The sequence below is a fragment of the Acomys minous genome (assembly GCF_964271855.1).
Source record: "Acomys minous genome assembly, chromosome: 2".
Classification (NCBI taxonomy): domain Eukaryota; kingdom Metazoa; phylum Chordata; class Mammalia; order Rodentia; family Muridae; genus Acomys; species Acomys minous.
Window position 1 is genome coordinate 47,060,815 of NC_140484.1, and position 16,299 is coordinate 47,077,113.

The following is a 16,299-nucleotide window of genomic DNA, read 5'->3' on the forward strand; positions in this document are numbered from 1 at the left end:
GAATCGGGAGGGTTGTTGGCACATTCTAGAATCCTCAGATTCTATGACTCAATGCCTGGGATTCTGTGGTTCTAGTGCTGTGTGATTGCCGTGGGATCATTGAGGGGGACTCCATGTGGCCCTAAGGGAGAAATACATCATGGTTATGGCTGTAATATCTGTTCACCCCTTCTCCTAACAGAGCTCTGCCGCTGAATCATGGAGTCACCATCTGAGGACGAAAAGGGGACCCATGCCATCACCATAGACCCAGATGAAACTGTCTTGACTGCCTTTCCCTACCGACCCCATAACTCTCTGCTGGACTTCCTGAAGGGAGAGCCAAAGGTTTTGGGAGTGAGTTCTGCCTTATCATGGGTCATCCCAGAGGGGAGAGGAAGGAGGTTGTATCTCCATGCTTGTGACAGATGTGGTTTTGTGCAATGATATTCAGGGAATAAGCTGCTCTCCCTTCCTCCCTGGCCTTTCATCTGCCGTGTATCTTACAGTAGAGGAAGCTCAGGAGCCTCCACCCTTCCCTGAGGAGCTATCAACAGCTATGGTTGCCCGGTATAGGGAGGGAAGGGATCAGTAATTATCTTCAGGAGTGTAGCTACTGGTAAGTTTTGCCCGTCTCCAATAATTAACCCTATATCGATGCTTATGTAAGCAGTTCTAATTAAACTCTATGAGTCACCAAACAACGAAGGACTAGTTGGAAAGAAGAAAGGGTCGGGATGAAAGGGGGAGGGACAAAAGAAGGCAATGGGATAAGTACATTGTACGCGTATATGAAGCTTTCAGGAAATAAAGCAGCACATATAAGTCATTTGCTTGTGGAAAAAAAAATAGATCCTACAGAGAAGTGTCATTGTGTGCTGTCTCCCCAGGTGTTGGTTAAGAGAGAGGAACAAAAGATCTCTTTAGAAGTGCAGTGCACAGTTTGCCTTGGATCTGGGTTCTACCTTAGTTCTCAGCTGTCAATGCAGAAATGTGTCTGAGGTGATGGATTAAGTCATTCTCAGGAGTGAGTAGCCTAATGGCTCACCTAACTCCAGGGATGGCCTGGGCGTCCTTCACGAGGAGCTGGTTCTTATTGTTGATTTCCAACACAGGAGAAGCAGGAAACTATGCAATTTGTTCAAATATCTTCTTGAGGGAGTGGCCCCAGGGCGTGGAAGGAGTCCCCCGGTGCAGTCCATGTCTGTAGGATGCATAACCACAGGCTCAACCAACATGGAATGAAAACCTTCCCTGTACTAAACATGTAGTTAGTCTTTTTGTACCCATCCTCTGGACAGTACAAAAACCAGCCACATCCTGTTAAGTGTCTTGTTCACTCCTGGGTAGATTGATGCTTAAAAGTTTCTGGTACTCGTGTGTGTATGGTACATTGTAGACTACCATCCTAGGAGAGATGGTCTAAAGGATACAGGAGGAGTGCAATGTGGTGACACTAGTCTGTCGTCCAGCTTTGGGAGGTGGACGCAGGAAAGTCAGGTGACATAGTGAGTTTGAGGACAGTTTGTAATACAGAAGGCTCTGTCCGGGGAACAACTGCACAAAGTAGAGAATATGTATAGGTTATCTAGAAATATTGTCATATTTTTAATATAAGAGACTTAAGCACCCTTAGAACCTCATCCTAGAACAAAGCCTCCCATCCACTTTCCTATACAGTTAATGTTGAAAATGTGGAGGCTAACCGTGAGGGTAATCATGTCAGTGGGTCAGATGTAGGACAGAAGAGGAAAGAGTATAAAGGGTAGTTTGTGGGGCCTGTGCGCAGGAATTTTACAATCTAGGTTTAATCACACATGAATTCAAGTATTTCTGCTGCAAAATATACTAGTGATTCTGGGAAATGGTAAAGGACAACAGTGAAGAATTAAAATTTGGAGGGACTCAAGCCTGATGGAGACATGGAAGATATTTAGACCGGGGTCCTATGCAGTCAGGGGTGTGTCTGGGGCAGGGGTGTGTCTGGGGCCAGAGGGCTCTCTGGGGCAGGGGTGTGTCTAGGTCAAGGTTGTGTCTGGGTTAGGGATGTGCCTGGGGCAGGAGTGTGTCTGGGGCAGGGGTGTGTCTGGACCAGGGGTGTGTCTGGGCCAGGGGTGTGTCTGGGGCCAGGGGTGTGTCTGGGGCCAGGGGATGTCTGTGGCAAGTGTGTGTCTGGGACCAAGTGTGTGTCTGGGGCAGGGGTGTGTCTGAAGCCAGGGGGGTGTCTGGGGCAAAAGTGTGTCTGGGGCAGCCCACAAGCCTGGGCTCTGGTCACCTCATGTTCATTTTTTTCCTTCCAGGCTATCCAGATTGTTCTTTCTCTGGTCATTGTGGGCCTTGGAATTATATTCGGATTTAATTTCATCTTTTTCTCCAGAAAGCTTCCTCTTGTGGTCCTCACTGGATATCCATACTGGGGAGCATTTATTGTAAGTACCAACTGCCGACGACTTGTCAGCAACTGCTGTAAAGACTGATGTGAACTGGACTCAGCTCTATGACAATATATTTTATAACTGTGTCCCTTGCAGGATACCGAGCAGGCAGACTGCTCCGTAGCAAAAGAAATTGTTCCCCATTATTCCATTGGCCGTTGTCTAACACCCTCATAGCAACAGCCGTGCCTAGGCACATGGCAGTTTCCCAAAGCCCATAGGCACAGTACATCCTGCAGTACTTTAACCTCTGCAGACAAGTCAGTCTGAAAACAGGTGAGGGGGACGCATGCAGATGCCACTCGCGTGAGTAGGAAAATGTTAGGCTCACTGTAGGCCACCACCCGTCTTAGCCCAGAGCGGTTTATGACTGTAACGCGCAGGTGACCACGGAGCCATCAGCATTGTTCTTACTTCCGTCCTAGTTTCCACCGAACCCCACAGCCTGGGTCCCGAATCCTGAACTGAATGTTTAGGAGAAACTCATTAGAACATCTCAAATCAAAGCATACAAGAGGACAAGAATGGCGTCTGTTTTACTTACCTTTGCATTCTCAGGAATTACTCATGCTTGAGAGATGCGATGTGTGACTGAATGCGTGAGTCAGTCAGTCAATAAACAAATAACTGAAATAAGAAATTAATGAGACCACTGTCTCTAGTAAAACCAGTACTGTGCTTTGATAAGCATCCCACACCTTGTCTATACTTTGCATTTTTCAATTGAAATTTTAAGCCAACTGGTAACATTTCCACTTTCCCAACAAAATAATATAATGGTGGTTTCTAATCTACACTCACTCTAAAGAACTAAATGGACCTAGTCCTCACCTCCCCATTCACCAGCTGAATTCCCCCAGGATAATCTGTGAGATCCACAGGTGGAATTTTTAATTAGGTTTGATTTACTGGTTTTTGAAAACCCACTCTTCATGGGAAAGACTCATTGAACACATAACTATATCTTCTTGGTGATGGCCCTGGTCTGTAAGTACTGTTGAACAAAACCCTCTCTGAGAAACGTGAGCGATGCTTTACACTTACACTAAGTGCTCCAAGGAACTGTATGAGGTTTTAGTGGAGGACCCACCTGGCCCCAGGGACAGAGGAGTGCTTCAGACATGAGTTCTAATTAGCTGGAGTAAAAGGAACGTATGCATTCTCAAGGCTGTGACAGAAAGTACAAGCTAAGGGGGTGTCATGGTAAAGACCAACTGAGAAAAGTGCGTGGTTGTGGCATACAATGGAACCACCCATTCACTGTCTGTTAACTAATGGGCATCTAAGCTGATTCTGGTTCCTAACTGTTGTGAAGAGGGTAACAACAATTGTGGACAAGTGTAACTTCAATAGAAGAGCAAGTGGACCCATTGGTGGTTTTTAAGGAAAGTACTTTGTTGGAAGGTGTGTTCTTGCTGGAGGGCATTTTGGGTTTTTTGGTTTTTTTTTTTAATTTTTTTTAGCAGAAAATTAATTCAAGGATGACAGCCGTCCTGGGAAAAATAAACTGGGAAGAAGTTGCAATTACCCAGGTGAGGAAGGTGATACCGTGAGGCTGGGGAAAAGAAACGCTTTGAGACTGATTAGGAGGCCAGGTGAAGTAGAGGAAGGTCCCAGCGGTGACTTCCCAGTCTCTGTTCTGCAGCAGAAGGATTTTTAGACTCTAAGACTCAAATGTCTCAGGGCACCAATACCAACTCCTATAGTTGGAATTAAAACAAGGACCTTCCTCCCTAACACTCAGGTTTGAAAGACTAGATGCTCTGTAGGGTGGAGGTGGGGGGAGGTATTACTGAGAGTTTGAAAACCCAAAGGATAGTGTGTTGTTTTCAGGTTGAATGTACCACCTGTTGACTTTTGCTTCTTGTTTTCTGAACAGTTTTTTCTGACAGGATTTGTCACAATGTTCCATAATAAATCAAGACAAATTCTGGTAAGTCACTTTTTCAAAATTTATTTGCTTTGTTATAGCTTTGGCCTTGAGTTCTAGTGTTTCTCAGGAAGATCTTTATGTATCAAATTTGTGGCTTAAACCCAACCTGTAGATGATTTAGGCCTGCATTCTTTCCCTTGATCCTACTTCCCTGGTCAGGCAAAATGAAAGTTACTCATTGGGAACCATCCTATATTGCTGTAATTAAATGGTTGTTAATTGGGTGTAGATTTTTGCTCCTTCTCTTTCCCCAGGGAAATACTTCATGATATCCAAAGACACTTTTTAATTGTCACAACTAGATAACATGTACTATCTAGCATGGCAGCTACTGGGTAAGAGCCAGGGTTGTCAGTTGTCTGTAAGCATCCATTTTCTTTTTAGATTTATTTTTATTTTTATGTGTAGGAGTGTTTTACCTGTTTTTATGTATGTGTCCAGTGTGTATGCCTGGTGTCCACGGAGGCCAGAAGATGGGATCAGATCCCCTAGAACTCGAGCCACAGTATTTGTGGGCCACCATGTGGAACTGAAACTGGGACCTTTGAAAGAACAGCCAGTGCTATTAACCACTGAGCTACCTCTTCCACCTCCTCTAAACTTTAAAACAAAGGAAGCACAAGAAGGCCTCCTATGACAATAGAAAAGCCATCTGACCTAAATGTCTACAGTCTCAAGGCTGAGAAGCCCTTCCTCAATCAAAACCCATCCACAAGCCCAGTGACCCCCACTCTCTTTCCCCAGCCCCACCCCCAACACCACCAGCAGCTACATTTCCCAGGCCTGTCTGAGGACCAGACAAAAAGTGTGGCATCGATGTCACATGATTGCACCAATGTCACATGGTTGCAGGATCCAGTCAGAGCCGACTAGCTTTTGTTGCTCTGTCAAGCTGAAGGGAGATTACCTATTTTTAAGAGGTGTTTAAGATATTACTTACAGAAGATATGGTCATGTTTAAGTGTTCCTAGTCTCATCTGATCATTGTTGAAAACTCTCGAGCTGTGGACTCCTTCTCAAAGTAACTGGATCTGGTTTTCATGGCCCTCTGTTAGTTTCATCAGCGGGAGTTACAAACCCTAGTGAGGTCCTAGGGAGTGGGATGAATAGCCCCATGTGCCACTCTAGAGAGAAATGCTGACAGTCTCTATATTGTCTTACTCCAGTGCTGAGACACATTCAATGGTCATCCGTGCCTCATGGAGGACTTTACAGTTGACCAAAGGCTTGGCATGACTCACTGGGGTAGGATTGCAGAAGACCTGGTTTCCACCACAGCTTTTCCACCAAACATGGAACGGCTCATGGTCACTTGATTTCTAAATTCTATTCATCTCTAAAAACTGGACAGCAAGTGTCTTACTGACATCACAAGCATGTAATAAGGACCAGGTTAGACTAGGGCAGGGTGTGCTCCTTGTAAGGTACGATCTTCCGTGAGGATGGTATTCCCAAAGACCCTAGTCTGTTAATGCTACCTGTGGATGCCAAAACCAAGACTGGAAAGATCAAAGGGCTTAATATGGAGAGAGCTTGACAGATTTTCATGCCCCCCTTTTTTTTTTCAAAAACAACTTGTTTCAGTAAAGATCTCAGCTTAGGATAAACAGTCAGTGTGGCACCAGGCCACACACAACTCTGGAAAAGATGGGCATGGTTTCGTTTCCAACCTTAGCAGACATAATGCAGCCAACCAAGAAACAATAGTTATACTGCAAATTAATGCTATCTTTTTTTAAAAGTAAGAATAAATATGAAGAAAATAATGACCGCCCCCCCCCCACATGCAAATCTTTCTTATAAGAAACTCAGACACATATACATCTCCCTTCAAATATACTGGGAATGGATTAAAGGAATTAAGTAGAAGCTGCCCAACATCAACTGACACATCTACAATATAACCCTACACTGATGGTTCAGGGAACATCTTGGAAGCTCGGGCAGAAAGACTATAAGAGCCGGACTAGGGCATCTACTGAAAGATTGAAACTTCTACATATGAGAAGGAATCTGTACCCATGATCTCAACAATATGGTTGCCTAAATAAGACCTGAAAAACATGATGTCAACTGACATGCCAACATGAATGAAAAAACTTCAACCCCCGCCCCAATCCCAAGTGTTTAGCACTAAAGAAACATACAAATGGGCAACACTAAATTAACTCAGTAGGTAGTATTTATAAACTTATATGTAAAAAATAATAATTAAATAATAAGAGGCCATGCATTTGAGGAGTGAGAGGGGGAACACAGGAGAAGTTGGGGTGAGGAAGTAAATGGTGTAAACACAATACTCACATAGGAAATTATTTTTTTTTAAGTATTTTTAAAAGTTAAAAGAAATTGAGTGGAGCAATCAACTTTGTTTGCCTCCCATGTGGAAGCACTGAGATTAATGAGGGCATCTCTAACACCTAATCCAAGCATTACCATCTTTACCCATATTGATGATTTTGTTAATCATCATCTGACTCTACCTGGGTTATGATGAGCCCTGTGATGGTGAGCTGTCAGTTCCCGCACGAGGCTTTACATGTCTGGGGCCTAAGGTGGTGATGATACATACTCACTATACAGTAAACCTTTAGGAAATAAATGAACACTACACTAAAGTCTTCATCATTTTTTAAGGTAGAAGTTGAGATTCAGACAAATTAAGTAGTTGGCACACATTCTAATAAAAGCAGGACACAAAGCAAATTCAAGTCTGGTTTCCAATTTGAGATACTGTCCAGCACACTAGATCCTTCCAGGTTATGAAAGATGGTTTAGGGTTGATGTCGGTAGCATTAACTGCGGGCATTGTGGGTCCATTCTACTGTTTGCTTTGCCTTCTGACTTTGACAGGTCAGAACTGAACTTGTCAAGCCTTGCAATTGCATGGGCCTTATGAGGCCTCTAGGACTAGAAGAGTTGAGAGTTTCCTACAAGGCGTTTTTATCATTCATTGATATTTGCTTTATCATGCTTTAAATCTACTTTCCAGAGACATGAAGTCCTGACCATGAATGTTCTCAGCTCCCTGGCTGCCTTGGTTGGGATTGCTTTGATCCTCGTCAGCTTTACACAGATGCACAAATTCTGCCAGATGCCCACCCTTGAAGGAACATGTGCTGTAGGCAGAACACTTCTTCTTGTGAGTGACCTGATTCTGGATTCAGAGCCTGAGTAACCTTAGCCAAGCCGTGTCCATGGCATTCAGTTTTCCTCCCCACATAGCATACTGTGGAATGATAGGGGGATTCTAGGAACATAGCTTGCCAATTTTCAGTCCTACACTCAGCTTCTGGGAGTGTGTGCCCTTGGCCTAACATTATAGGCTCTCCATATCTTGGTTTTCCTCGTGTAAAAATTTAAAATTAATAAAATTGCTGCCTCACTGATCTATGCTAAGGATTACTTCAGATAATACCTGGCAAAGTATAAATATTCAATAGCTTTAGCTATTTCAATAATTATTACATTAATTGTACTAAATTTTACCTTTCTGATGATCAAAAAATTGCTCTATTGGCATGAAACCAAATACAGTGGAATAATATACTTAAGAGCAGTGTTTCTATATTTTAAACACAAACCATTTTTATACAGTTTTAACTCAGTAGGGTAAGTGATATATTCCTTTTCCAAGAAATATAATTTTACATAAAGTTTTTTATTTTATTTGCCTATTTTTATATATGTGGTGTTTTGCCTGAGTGCGGGACTGTGCACCACATGCATGCATGGTGTTATCTGATGCTGTATGATACCAATGAATGCTCTGGGTCTAGAGTTACAGATATTTATGAGCCACCATGTGAGTTCTGGCAGTTGAACCCAGGTCCTCCAGGAGAGAGCCACTGCTCAAAATTGTTGAGTCATTTCTTTTGCTCCTAATTATAGTTTTAAAGAAAGTATTGTACAAGCAATACATGACAATGTAATTATTTTTATTACTTTTCACACTTATTTACTTGAGGAGTGTGTGGTTCACAATGCCATAGCGTACATGTGAACATCAAAGAAAAACTTGCAAGAATTAGTTCTCTTCTTCAGACATGTGGATCCTGGAGCTCAGCCTCGTGCTGGCATGCTTGGGAGTAAATGCTTATACCTGCTGGGTCATTGTGCCATCCCTGACGTCATTTTCAATCATGTCAAAGATTCCAGTGGGCCTTCTCCTTTTCATCCCAAAGCAAACTTTGGACTTTTAATCTATTTCTGATAGTGACATCTTAAAGACTTGGGTCCTAGAATTTTAAATTTTGGACCAATAAGGACAAAAGGGAAGGAGACTCGTGGGAGGCGATTGCCCATGATTCCATTCCTGTAATTACCTCTAGAAGTGATTGAAAGGACCTTCTTGTGTGGCTGAGATGAATTCCAGGACTAGACTTGAGTTCCTGTCAGAAAGTCAGAAAGCAGTGGCAGGGGAATAAAGCTCTGTCTTACTTTGTCCAAGCATCTGATGAGTGTTTCACAAGCACGGAGCCAGTTCTCTCCTGCTGAGAGGCAGAAGCCAGGGAACCTCAGTAGCGTGTGTGTGGATACACATCAGCTTTAGCAACAAGGAAACTTCTACATGTGTCCAGAGGAAACTGAGATTTAGAGCTTTAATCACTTTCCCAGTAAAGGTGTGACCTTGGGCCCAATTGTACCCAGCTTTTACCATCTCCAGTATTTAAATTTTTTTTTTAATACCACACTGTACCATCCTGCCTCTCAATCAGAACTTTACCTTAAAGTAGAGACTGTAAAATGCCATTAGGTTTGTTTTTATTTGACTCACACAGGTGAAGATACTAGCTGAAACCTTCACTTTAAAAATGTGCATATCCAGCTTCGTTAAGGAAGAAAAAGCAGGCATTGGATTACTATATTCCCACACAGAACAATTCGTTGCAATGAAATAGCAGATGCTTATAGAAATGCTATTACTCTCTACTTCCCCCTTTTTGTTTCACTCCAGAGGCTATCTCAGCCCTTCTGACATTGAAGTTTGTTACCCACTTCTTACTAGAAAGATACAAAAATATACAGGTTTAGTAGATGAATATGAGTTTTCACAAACTCAGTCACAGTATATAAAGTGTTCTCAGCTTTAAAGGGATATTGCTTTTGTCCTAAATATGATTTCTTTCTCTTCCTTATTTTCAGGGGATTTTGTCAGTCTTATTAATCATCACCATAGCAGAGTTCAGCATCTCTGTGACTATCGCATCCTTGAGAAGCAGGCGCTGGACCAGTCCAAGAGAGGTACGCCCAAGGTTGTCATGAGAACTGAGTCTGTGTGTCCGTGTTGGGGTTGGGGGGGAGCAGGCATGCTCATGCCACAGGGTCAGTGTGGAGGCCAGAGGACAACCTCAGGTGTTGGTCCTCAGCTTCTACTTTATTTTGAGAAAAGGTCTCTCCTGATGTTCACTACTGCATACTCCAGGCCAGCTTGCCCACAAGCTTCCAGGGATCCTGATTTTCTTGTCTCCTCCCATCACCTGCCTGTAAGTGTACAAGCAGCAGAGGTTGGTACTACTGTGTACACGCTGAGATCATCACTGCACATAGACTTCTATTAGTGTGCAGAAGCAACACACTCAAACTCCTAAATTTAGGAAGGTCAGAAGGGGCTGACCTTAAGGTTGATGCTCACTCTACTCTTTAAGATAACTTACTTTCCTTTCCTGTCCTATCTATTGTCCTCAGTCATCTCTGTTTATATGTAATTCTTTTTTCCCCTTTGTTTTTAAATTTATTTTTTTATTACTTAATTTATTCAGATTACAACTCAATTGTTATCCCATCACTTGTATCCTCCTGTTCCTCCCTCCCTCCCGCTTTCACCCTATTCCCCTCCCCTAGGTCTAAGAACGAGGGGGACCTCCTCCCCCACTATATAGTCATAAGCTATCAAGTCTCATCTTGGTAGCCCGCTTATTCTTTCTTTGAGTGCCATCAGGCCTCCTACCCAAGAGGAGGTGGTCAAATACGGGATTCTTTATCTTCCTTAAAAAGGGGGCGTACAGGACTTTGTGGAAAGCCTATAGTACTGTCACATGAGGAACTCATACCTTTACTGATTGTTTATAATGTTACACATTATTCTAATCACTGGCTATCAACTTAATTAGAACCATGTTAATACTATATCAAGACCCCCTGTTTTTATCCAAATGAACTAAGGCTTAACGGGTCAATTAACATCTCCAGTGGTCACATGACATGGGGATTATGAAGCTCCTGACCTTGCTTTCCAGGTTACAACACCTGGCAGACTGTGCTAGGTGGAGTGTTTGCTTGCTTGCTTCCTAGCTTGCTTTTAACTTTAAACAATCCAATGCACCCATTATAAGTACGTCATGCAAAAAGCCTTGACAAATTATAAACATCTATTTATCTATCATTACAATCAAGACATAGTTCATTCCCATCACCCCAAAGGCCAATTAGCATTTTCCTGATGGTGATGCGCCTATTTGCTGGGATAGATTTTCTTTGAGCAAGAGATTTTCATAGGCCCATGCCTATTTCTCAATTAGGTTGTTCATTTACTGTTGTTTTTGTTCTTGAATTGTAGAGTTTTCATATACACAGTTTGGTGATTTTTTTTTATTAGACATTTGCTCTGACCATTCAGAGTAGTTTTGTTTTATTTTGTTTACATTCTGGGCAGTATCTTCAATGTACAGAAGTCATGATTTTTTTTTTAAATTCAAATCTGATTTATGTGTTGTTTTCTTTCTTTTGTTATTACATGCTACATTATATGTATGATATTGTGTATGTGATCTGTGCACATGTAGGGTATGTTCATGTGTATGTGCATGTGCACATATGTACACCATGTATGCCCAAGGTCAACATAGTGTGTCTTTCCTCAATTGGGACAGTCTTTATTTCTTTTGAGACAGGGTCTCTTATTGATCCTCAGGTTCATGGATCTGGCTATCCCATTTCCATGCTCCCAGGGTTGAGGTAACAAGAATGTGCTTTCATGCTTTGCCTTTTACATGGCTTCTGACCATCTGGCCTCAGGTCCGTGTACTTGTGCAGCAGGTACTTTACCAAATGACCCGTCTCCCCTACCCTCTTTTGTTGTCTTACTCATGAAGTCATCACTAAATCCAACTGTGGCAGTTGATATTGATTGACATGGTGACTGGATTATGAAAGGCCTAGGTGACTAAATTAGGCCTCTGAGTTTGTCTGTGAGGAAATCTCCAGAAAGGAAAGAATAGGTAAGATGTGTCCTGAATGTGAGTAGCGCCATTCCAAGACAATGGAATGGAAGAGGGAAAGGGCCCACACCAAATTGCACACTTTGGGCTTTTAAGTTTGACCCACTGATGTTTGTCTATACTAGGTAAGAGTTCAGTCCATTTTTCCATGTAGCTATCCAGTTTTTCTAGTCCTGTTTAAAAAAAGACTGTTTTTCCCCCACAGAATGGTCCAGACATCGCTTTTGAAACTCAGTGAACTATATAGGTGGCGGTTAGCTTCCTGGCCCTCTCTTCTATCTACCTGTCAATCTTAACACAACTTTATAGAAGTTTCAGAATTGGGGACTATTATTTTGCTAAGTATTATTCTTATGTTTAAGTAATTTTGCCTATTCTGAACCCCTTAATAATTCATATAAACTTGAAATTAGTTTTCTGAGTAACTGAAAAAGGTTATTTGTATTTTGACATAAATAGCATTGAATTCATATACTTTTGCATGGTGTTGATTTTTTTAATGTTTAAGCCTTATTATAAACAAACATGGAGAAAGTCTCCATTTGTCTAGTTCTTCTTATAGATATTCTCAGCAATATTTTGGAGGTTTTAGCAGAGAGGTCTTTAATCTCTTTGGGTAGATATTTTTCTTTGAATATGTCATTCTTTTAAATGATACTGTAAATTAACTTCCTCCTCAGAACCTCATACCTATTTCAATAATAGGCACTGTGCTGTGTGATGTTATCATTATCTACTCATATGTTTATCTGATTATAATTGTGAGCCCAATAAGGGTAAATTCTGTTTATCTTTGATCACCAACATTCAGTTCATCTAGATGATTAGTAAGTCAAATATTAGACTTTTGTGTGAATATTAACTGGATACTTTAAACGTCTTAGAAATTTTAGTGTTATTCAGGATGGGAGAAACACTGAGGCAATTGTGATCAAGTTCCTCTGTTCAGTATTTAGGATATAAGAATAGTGACTCACACAAATTAATGCTGATGGGCAGACGGGAAAGACAGGAGAGCTCTTTGCTGTTTTACTCTTCATCTTCCTTCTACCTACATGTACACACAAGAGAGGAAAGATAATCTGAATACAGTAAGAAAATTACGTGAGACAGTTCTGGCCTATTAATGCTCTCTTTTCCCCTTTATATTATAGGCTGTGTTCTTCTTTCCCTCAGAAGTTGCTCAAAATGCTGAACAGCCTGCCCCAGAAGAAAGCAACACATTACGATTTGAGTTTCAAGAAAAATCTTCTGAAGATAATACGGCTTCAGACATAAAAACTGTTTTCTTAGGAGGTTATGCTTTCTTCAAGCTAAAACTGTCAAGAAATCCTTCAGCTCCCAAAACTATCCCACAGAAAAGTGATAAAGGCACATCTTCTATGTGTGTTCCAGATGGGCAGGAGACTATTATTCCATGCTTTCCAGAGCAAGAAATCAAAGTGAATGTTATACCTCCTCCATTAACACCAAAGTCTTCAGGAAATATTTCTTCTCAGAAAGAGTCTAGAACGGATCATCTGAATGAAGAGGATGTAGCATCTATTATGTATCAAACCTCTGATGTGCAACTCAAATCACTTGCCTATGAAAATTCATCACTTAAAATTCTTAAAACTCCATCTTCACAAAATTTCCTCCGTTTACCAGAGGACAATTTGTCAACCCAAACACTACTTGAAGCTCTCTCAACACAAGATTTACAATCTAAAGCCCCATCAATCCACATTTCAAAGGCTCACGATCTCGGATATGAATATCTGCCCTCTGAAGATGTACATTCTCAAGAAAACCCACCCCAAGTCATGCAATACCAAGATATACTAACACAAGACATACCATCCCAAAAGACTCTGTCTCAACTGATTCCATACCAAGGGACTCCATTCCAAGAACTATCATTCCAAGATATATTAACTAAAAATGCACCATCCCAAGGGCCACCATCCCAAAAAACTCCATCCCAAGGGACTCAATCCCATAAAACTCCATCCCAAGGAACTTCACACCAAGAGCTATCATACCAAGATATACTAACTAAAAATACATCATCCCAAGGGACTCCATCCCAAAAAACTCTATCCCAAGAGCTAGCGTTCCAAGATATACTAACCAAAAATACATCTCCCCAAGAGACTTCATATCCAGATACACCAACCCAGGACATAGCATCACAAGAGACTCCATCCCAAGGGACTTCAAACCAAGATAAACTGACCCAAGACATACCATCCAAAGAGACTCTATCCCAAGAGACTCCATCCCAAGGGACTCCAAACCAAGATAAACTGACACAAGACATACCATCCAAAGAGACTCTATCCCAAGAAACTCCAGACCAATATATACTAACTCAAGACATGCCATTCCAAGAAACCCAATCTAAAGAGACTCCATCACAAGAGATTCCCTCTCAAAATTCTCCATCCCAGAGTGTTCAATACCAAGATACACTATCTCAAGACAAAATATCCCAAAGCACACAAACCCAAGACACAGTACCCCAAGACATGACACTCTCAGATCTTCAAACACTAAACACTCAAGTTCAAATCCAGAAGTATCCAGAAGTATTTTATAGGGACATTCGAACAGAAGTCATGGAGCTGACTCAGGAATGGGAGTATAATACAGGAAAGAAAACTACAAGAAGACTTTCCTTATCCTTGCCAGGAAAACATAGGCAACTCTATCCCAAGAGACATTCCTTGGACCTACAAATGAAAGCGGAGAAGCCAAGAAGACACTCTTTAGACTTACAAAGGAAAACTTCAAGACGGAAATCCATAGATCAGCAAATCAAAGCCTGGCTATCCCCAAAGAAGCATACCAAAGAGAGACACGATGTGTATACTCAAACCTCAGAGCAAGTCCTACATCAGCAATCTGATGACCAGCAGGCCAAAGAGGAGGAGGTCCCACTACAAGAATCCCAAAGTGAGAAAATCAAAGACCAAACATCTGTAGGGGAGCTACTCCCAGAAGAACAGCCTAAAGACAGAGAGAATGAAGATCTGCAGTCTGATAAAGAACAGCACACAGAAGAAGCAGCTCAGGTTCAACCATCTGAAGACCAGCAGCCTCAAGAGCAGCATGCCCCAGAGACCCAGCTCTCAAACTGGCAAGAAAGACCACAACTCCTAGTAAAGAGAGCGCCAAAGCAGTTGTGTGATGACTGGGACTCCCAAAGCTTTCAGTTCACGGAAAAGTCATGTTCATACTGGCCCACTCCATCCTGGCAGACTTTTTGCCGGGGATCCGAAGACTGGAGAAGTCAAGGCTGGAGAAACAAAGATTGGAAAGCACAAGAATGGCAGCATTCTGTAGAATGGGAATCCCAGGAGCTATTAGAGAGGGAATCCTTAAGGCAAAGGGCACTGTACCAACAAATCCAACCCCACAGCACTATAGTCCAACAGACCCCAGATCGCCATTTGCAAGACTTTATATTTCAAGTAGGCCTGTGTCAAGGGAATGACAAACAAGACTCTGAATCCAGTGTTTTAAGAGAAGATATGTACACAGACAACGTACAAGCAAGAGGCAGAGAACCAGAAGACACAGAAGATACATGTCAGAATCCAAAAGGCCAGCAGCCAGAAGACAGGAGGCCAGATAATTATCCTGCTGCTTGTCAAAGCTTGGTTCCATATACATATGTAACCTGTTCACCCAACGTAACTTCAGAGCGAGAGGCGCAGAACGATACACCTTGTCCAAATTCATCCAAAGATCAGAGAGATCAACAGCAATCTGAAGATTCAGCCTAACATGCACATCTAACCAAAAACCACAAGTGCCAAGTGATGGAACCAGCTGAGGAGAAAGCAGTTGACTGTTCCCTACCATGTGTTCTTGCCTGTGTCCACTGTCTAATTTATACACCACAGATGAATGACATGCAGGACCTTTAAAGAACTCGTACCTTATTGAAATAAAATGACAACAAGCTGAATGTTAACACTATCAGAACCTTCTGGGGGGTGAAAAAATAAATCTCATGAAAACTGTAAAATTTTATCACCAATTTTAGTATTTTAATCTGTGATTGTCAGTTCATCTCACAGTTTACTACTGAATGGATCTATTTTCCCATAATGCTACTTTTTTTCTCCCCATATTTGTGTTGAGGATGTGTGCACTGCATTTGTCCAATACTTGGTGAAGTAGGAAATATAGCTATGGACAGAAGAGTAGAAGTCAGAGAAGGGTGGCCATGTGCATGTTATAATAGAAAATATGAGGAACTAGCCTATATTGAAAGGAGTACCAGCTCTCTCTCACACGTGCTTGCACTCACTGCTTTGTCAGTCTTGAGAGCCAAGTTTACCTTCTGTAGTCAGAGGAATTGTGTTAGAAACTGTCTTCCAAGACAACCAGAGTTTTCCAATCCTCTCTATTGTTCATGTGTTTATAAAATTGTGTGTTTCTGTCAGCTCCAAAGCTTTGCATTTATTCTTTTTTTTTTTTTTTTGGTTTTTCGAGACAGGGTCTCTCTGTGTAGCCTTGGCTGTCCTGGACTCAACTTTGTAGACCAGGCTGGCCTCGAACTCACAGCAATCCGCCTGCCTCTGCCTCCCGAGTGCTAGGATTAAAGGCGTGCACCACCACGCCCGGCTTTGCATTTACTCTTCTACAGTGGTTTCTTTGCCCTGGAATTAGGTCTCTTTGCTTTCTTACTTGCTTTTCAACTCCAAACTTCCTACCATTTTCCAAAGTTTGCTCAATGCAT

At 41.9% G+C, this 16,299-nt stretch overlaps 1 protein-coding gene across 3 annotated transcripts; it reads left to right on the top strand.

Annotated features, from left to right (window-relative positions):
• The first annotated feature begins 61 nt into the window (after positions 1-61).
• Positions 62-15,584, top strand: MS4A14 (membrane spanning 4-domains A14). Of its 3 annotated transcripts, XM_084772279.1 has the most exons (6): positions 62-336; positions 2,280-2,408; positions 4,294-4,347; positions 7,340-7,489; positions 9,493-9,591; positions 12,722-15,584. In XM_084772279.1, exons 1-6 carry the CDS (start codon positions 199-201, stop codon positions 15,335-15,337), a joined length of 3,186 nt encoding a protein of 1,061 aa, XP_084628405.1. In that variant the 5' UTR covers positions 62-198; the 3' UTR covers positions 15,338-15,584. The 3 variants fall into 3 exon arrangements, with proteins under 3 accessions (XP_084628405.1, XP_084628406.1, XP_084628407.1); XM_084772280.1 differs by lacking the exons at positions 62-336; positions 2,280-2,408 and having other exon boundaries at positions 9,493-9,602; XM_084772281.1 differs by lacking the exons at positions 62-336; positions 2,280-2,408; positions 4,294-4,347; positions 7,340-7,489 and adding an exon at positions 9,740-9,833.
• Positions 15,585-16,299: the final 715 nt, after the last annotated feature.

Bases quoted from the DNA above. Each gene is read 5' to 3' on its own strand.
- MS4A14 (XM_084772279.1), top strand. From the start codon at position 199: ATGGAGTCACCATCTGAGGACGAAAAGGGGACCCATGCCATCACCATA. The intron at 337-2,279 runs GTGAGTTCTGCC...TTTTCCTTCCAG, and splicing joins GAGAGCCAAAGGTTTTGGGA to GCTATCCAGATTGTTCTTTC. The intron at 4,348-7,339 runs GTAAGTCACTTT...TCTACTTTCCAG, and splicing joins ATAAATCAAGACAAATTCTG to AGACATGAAGTCCTGACCAT.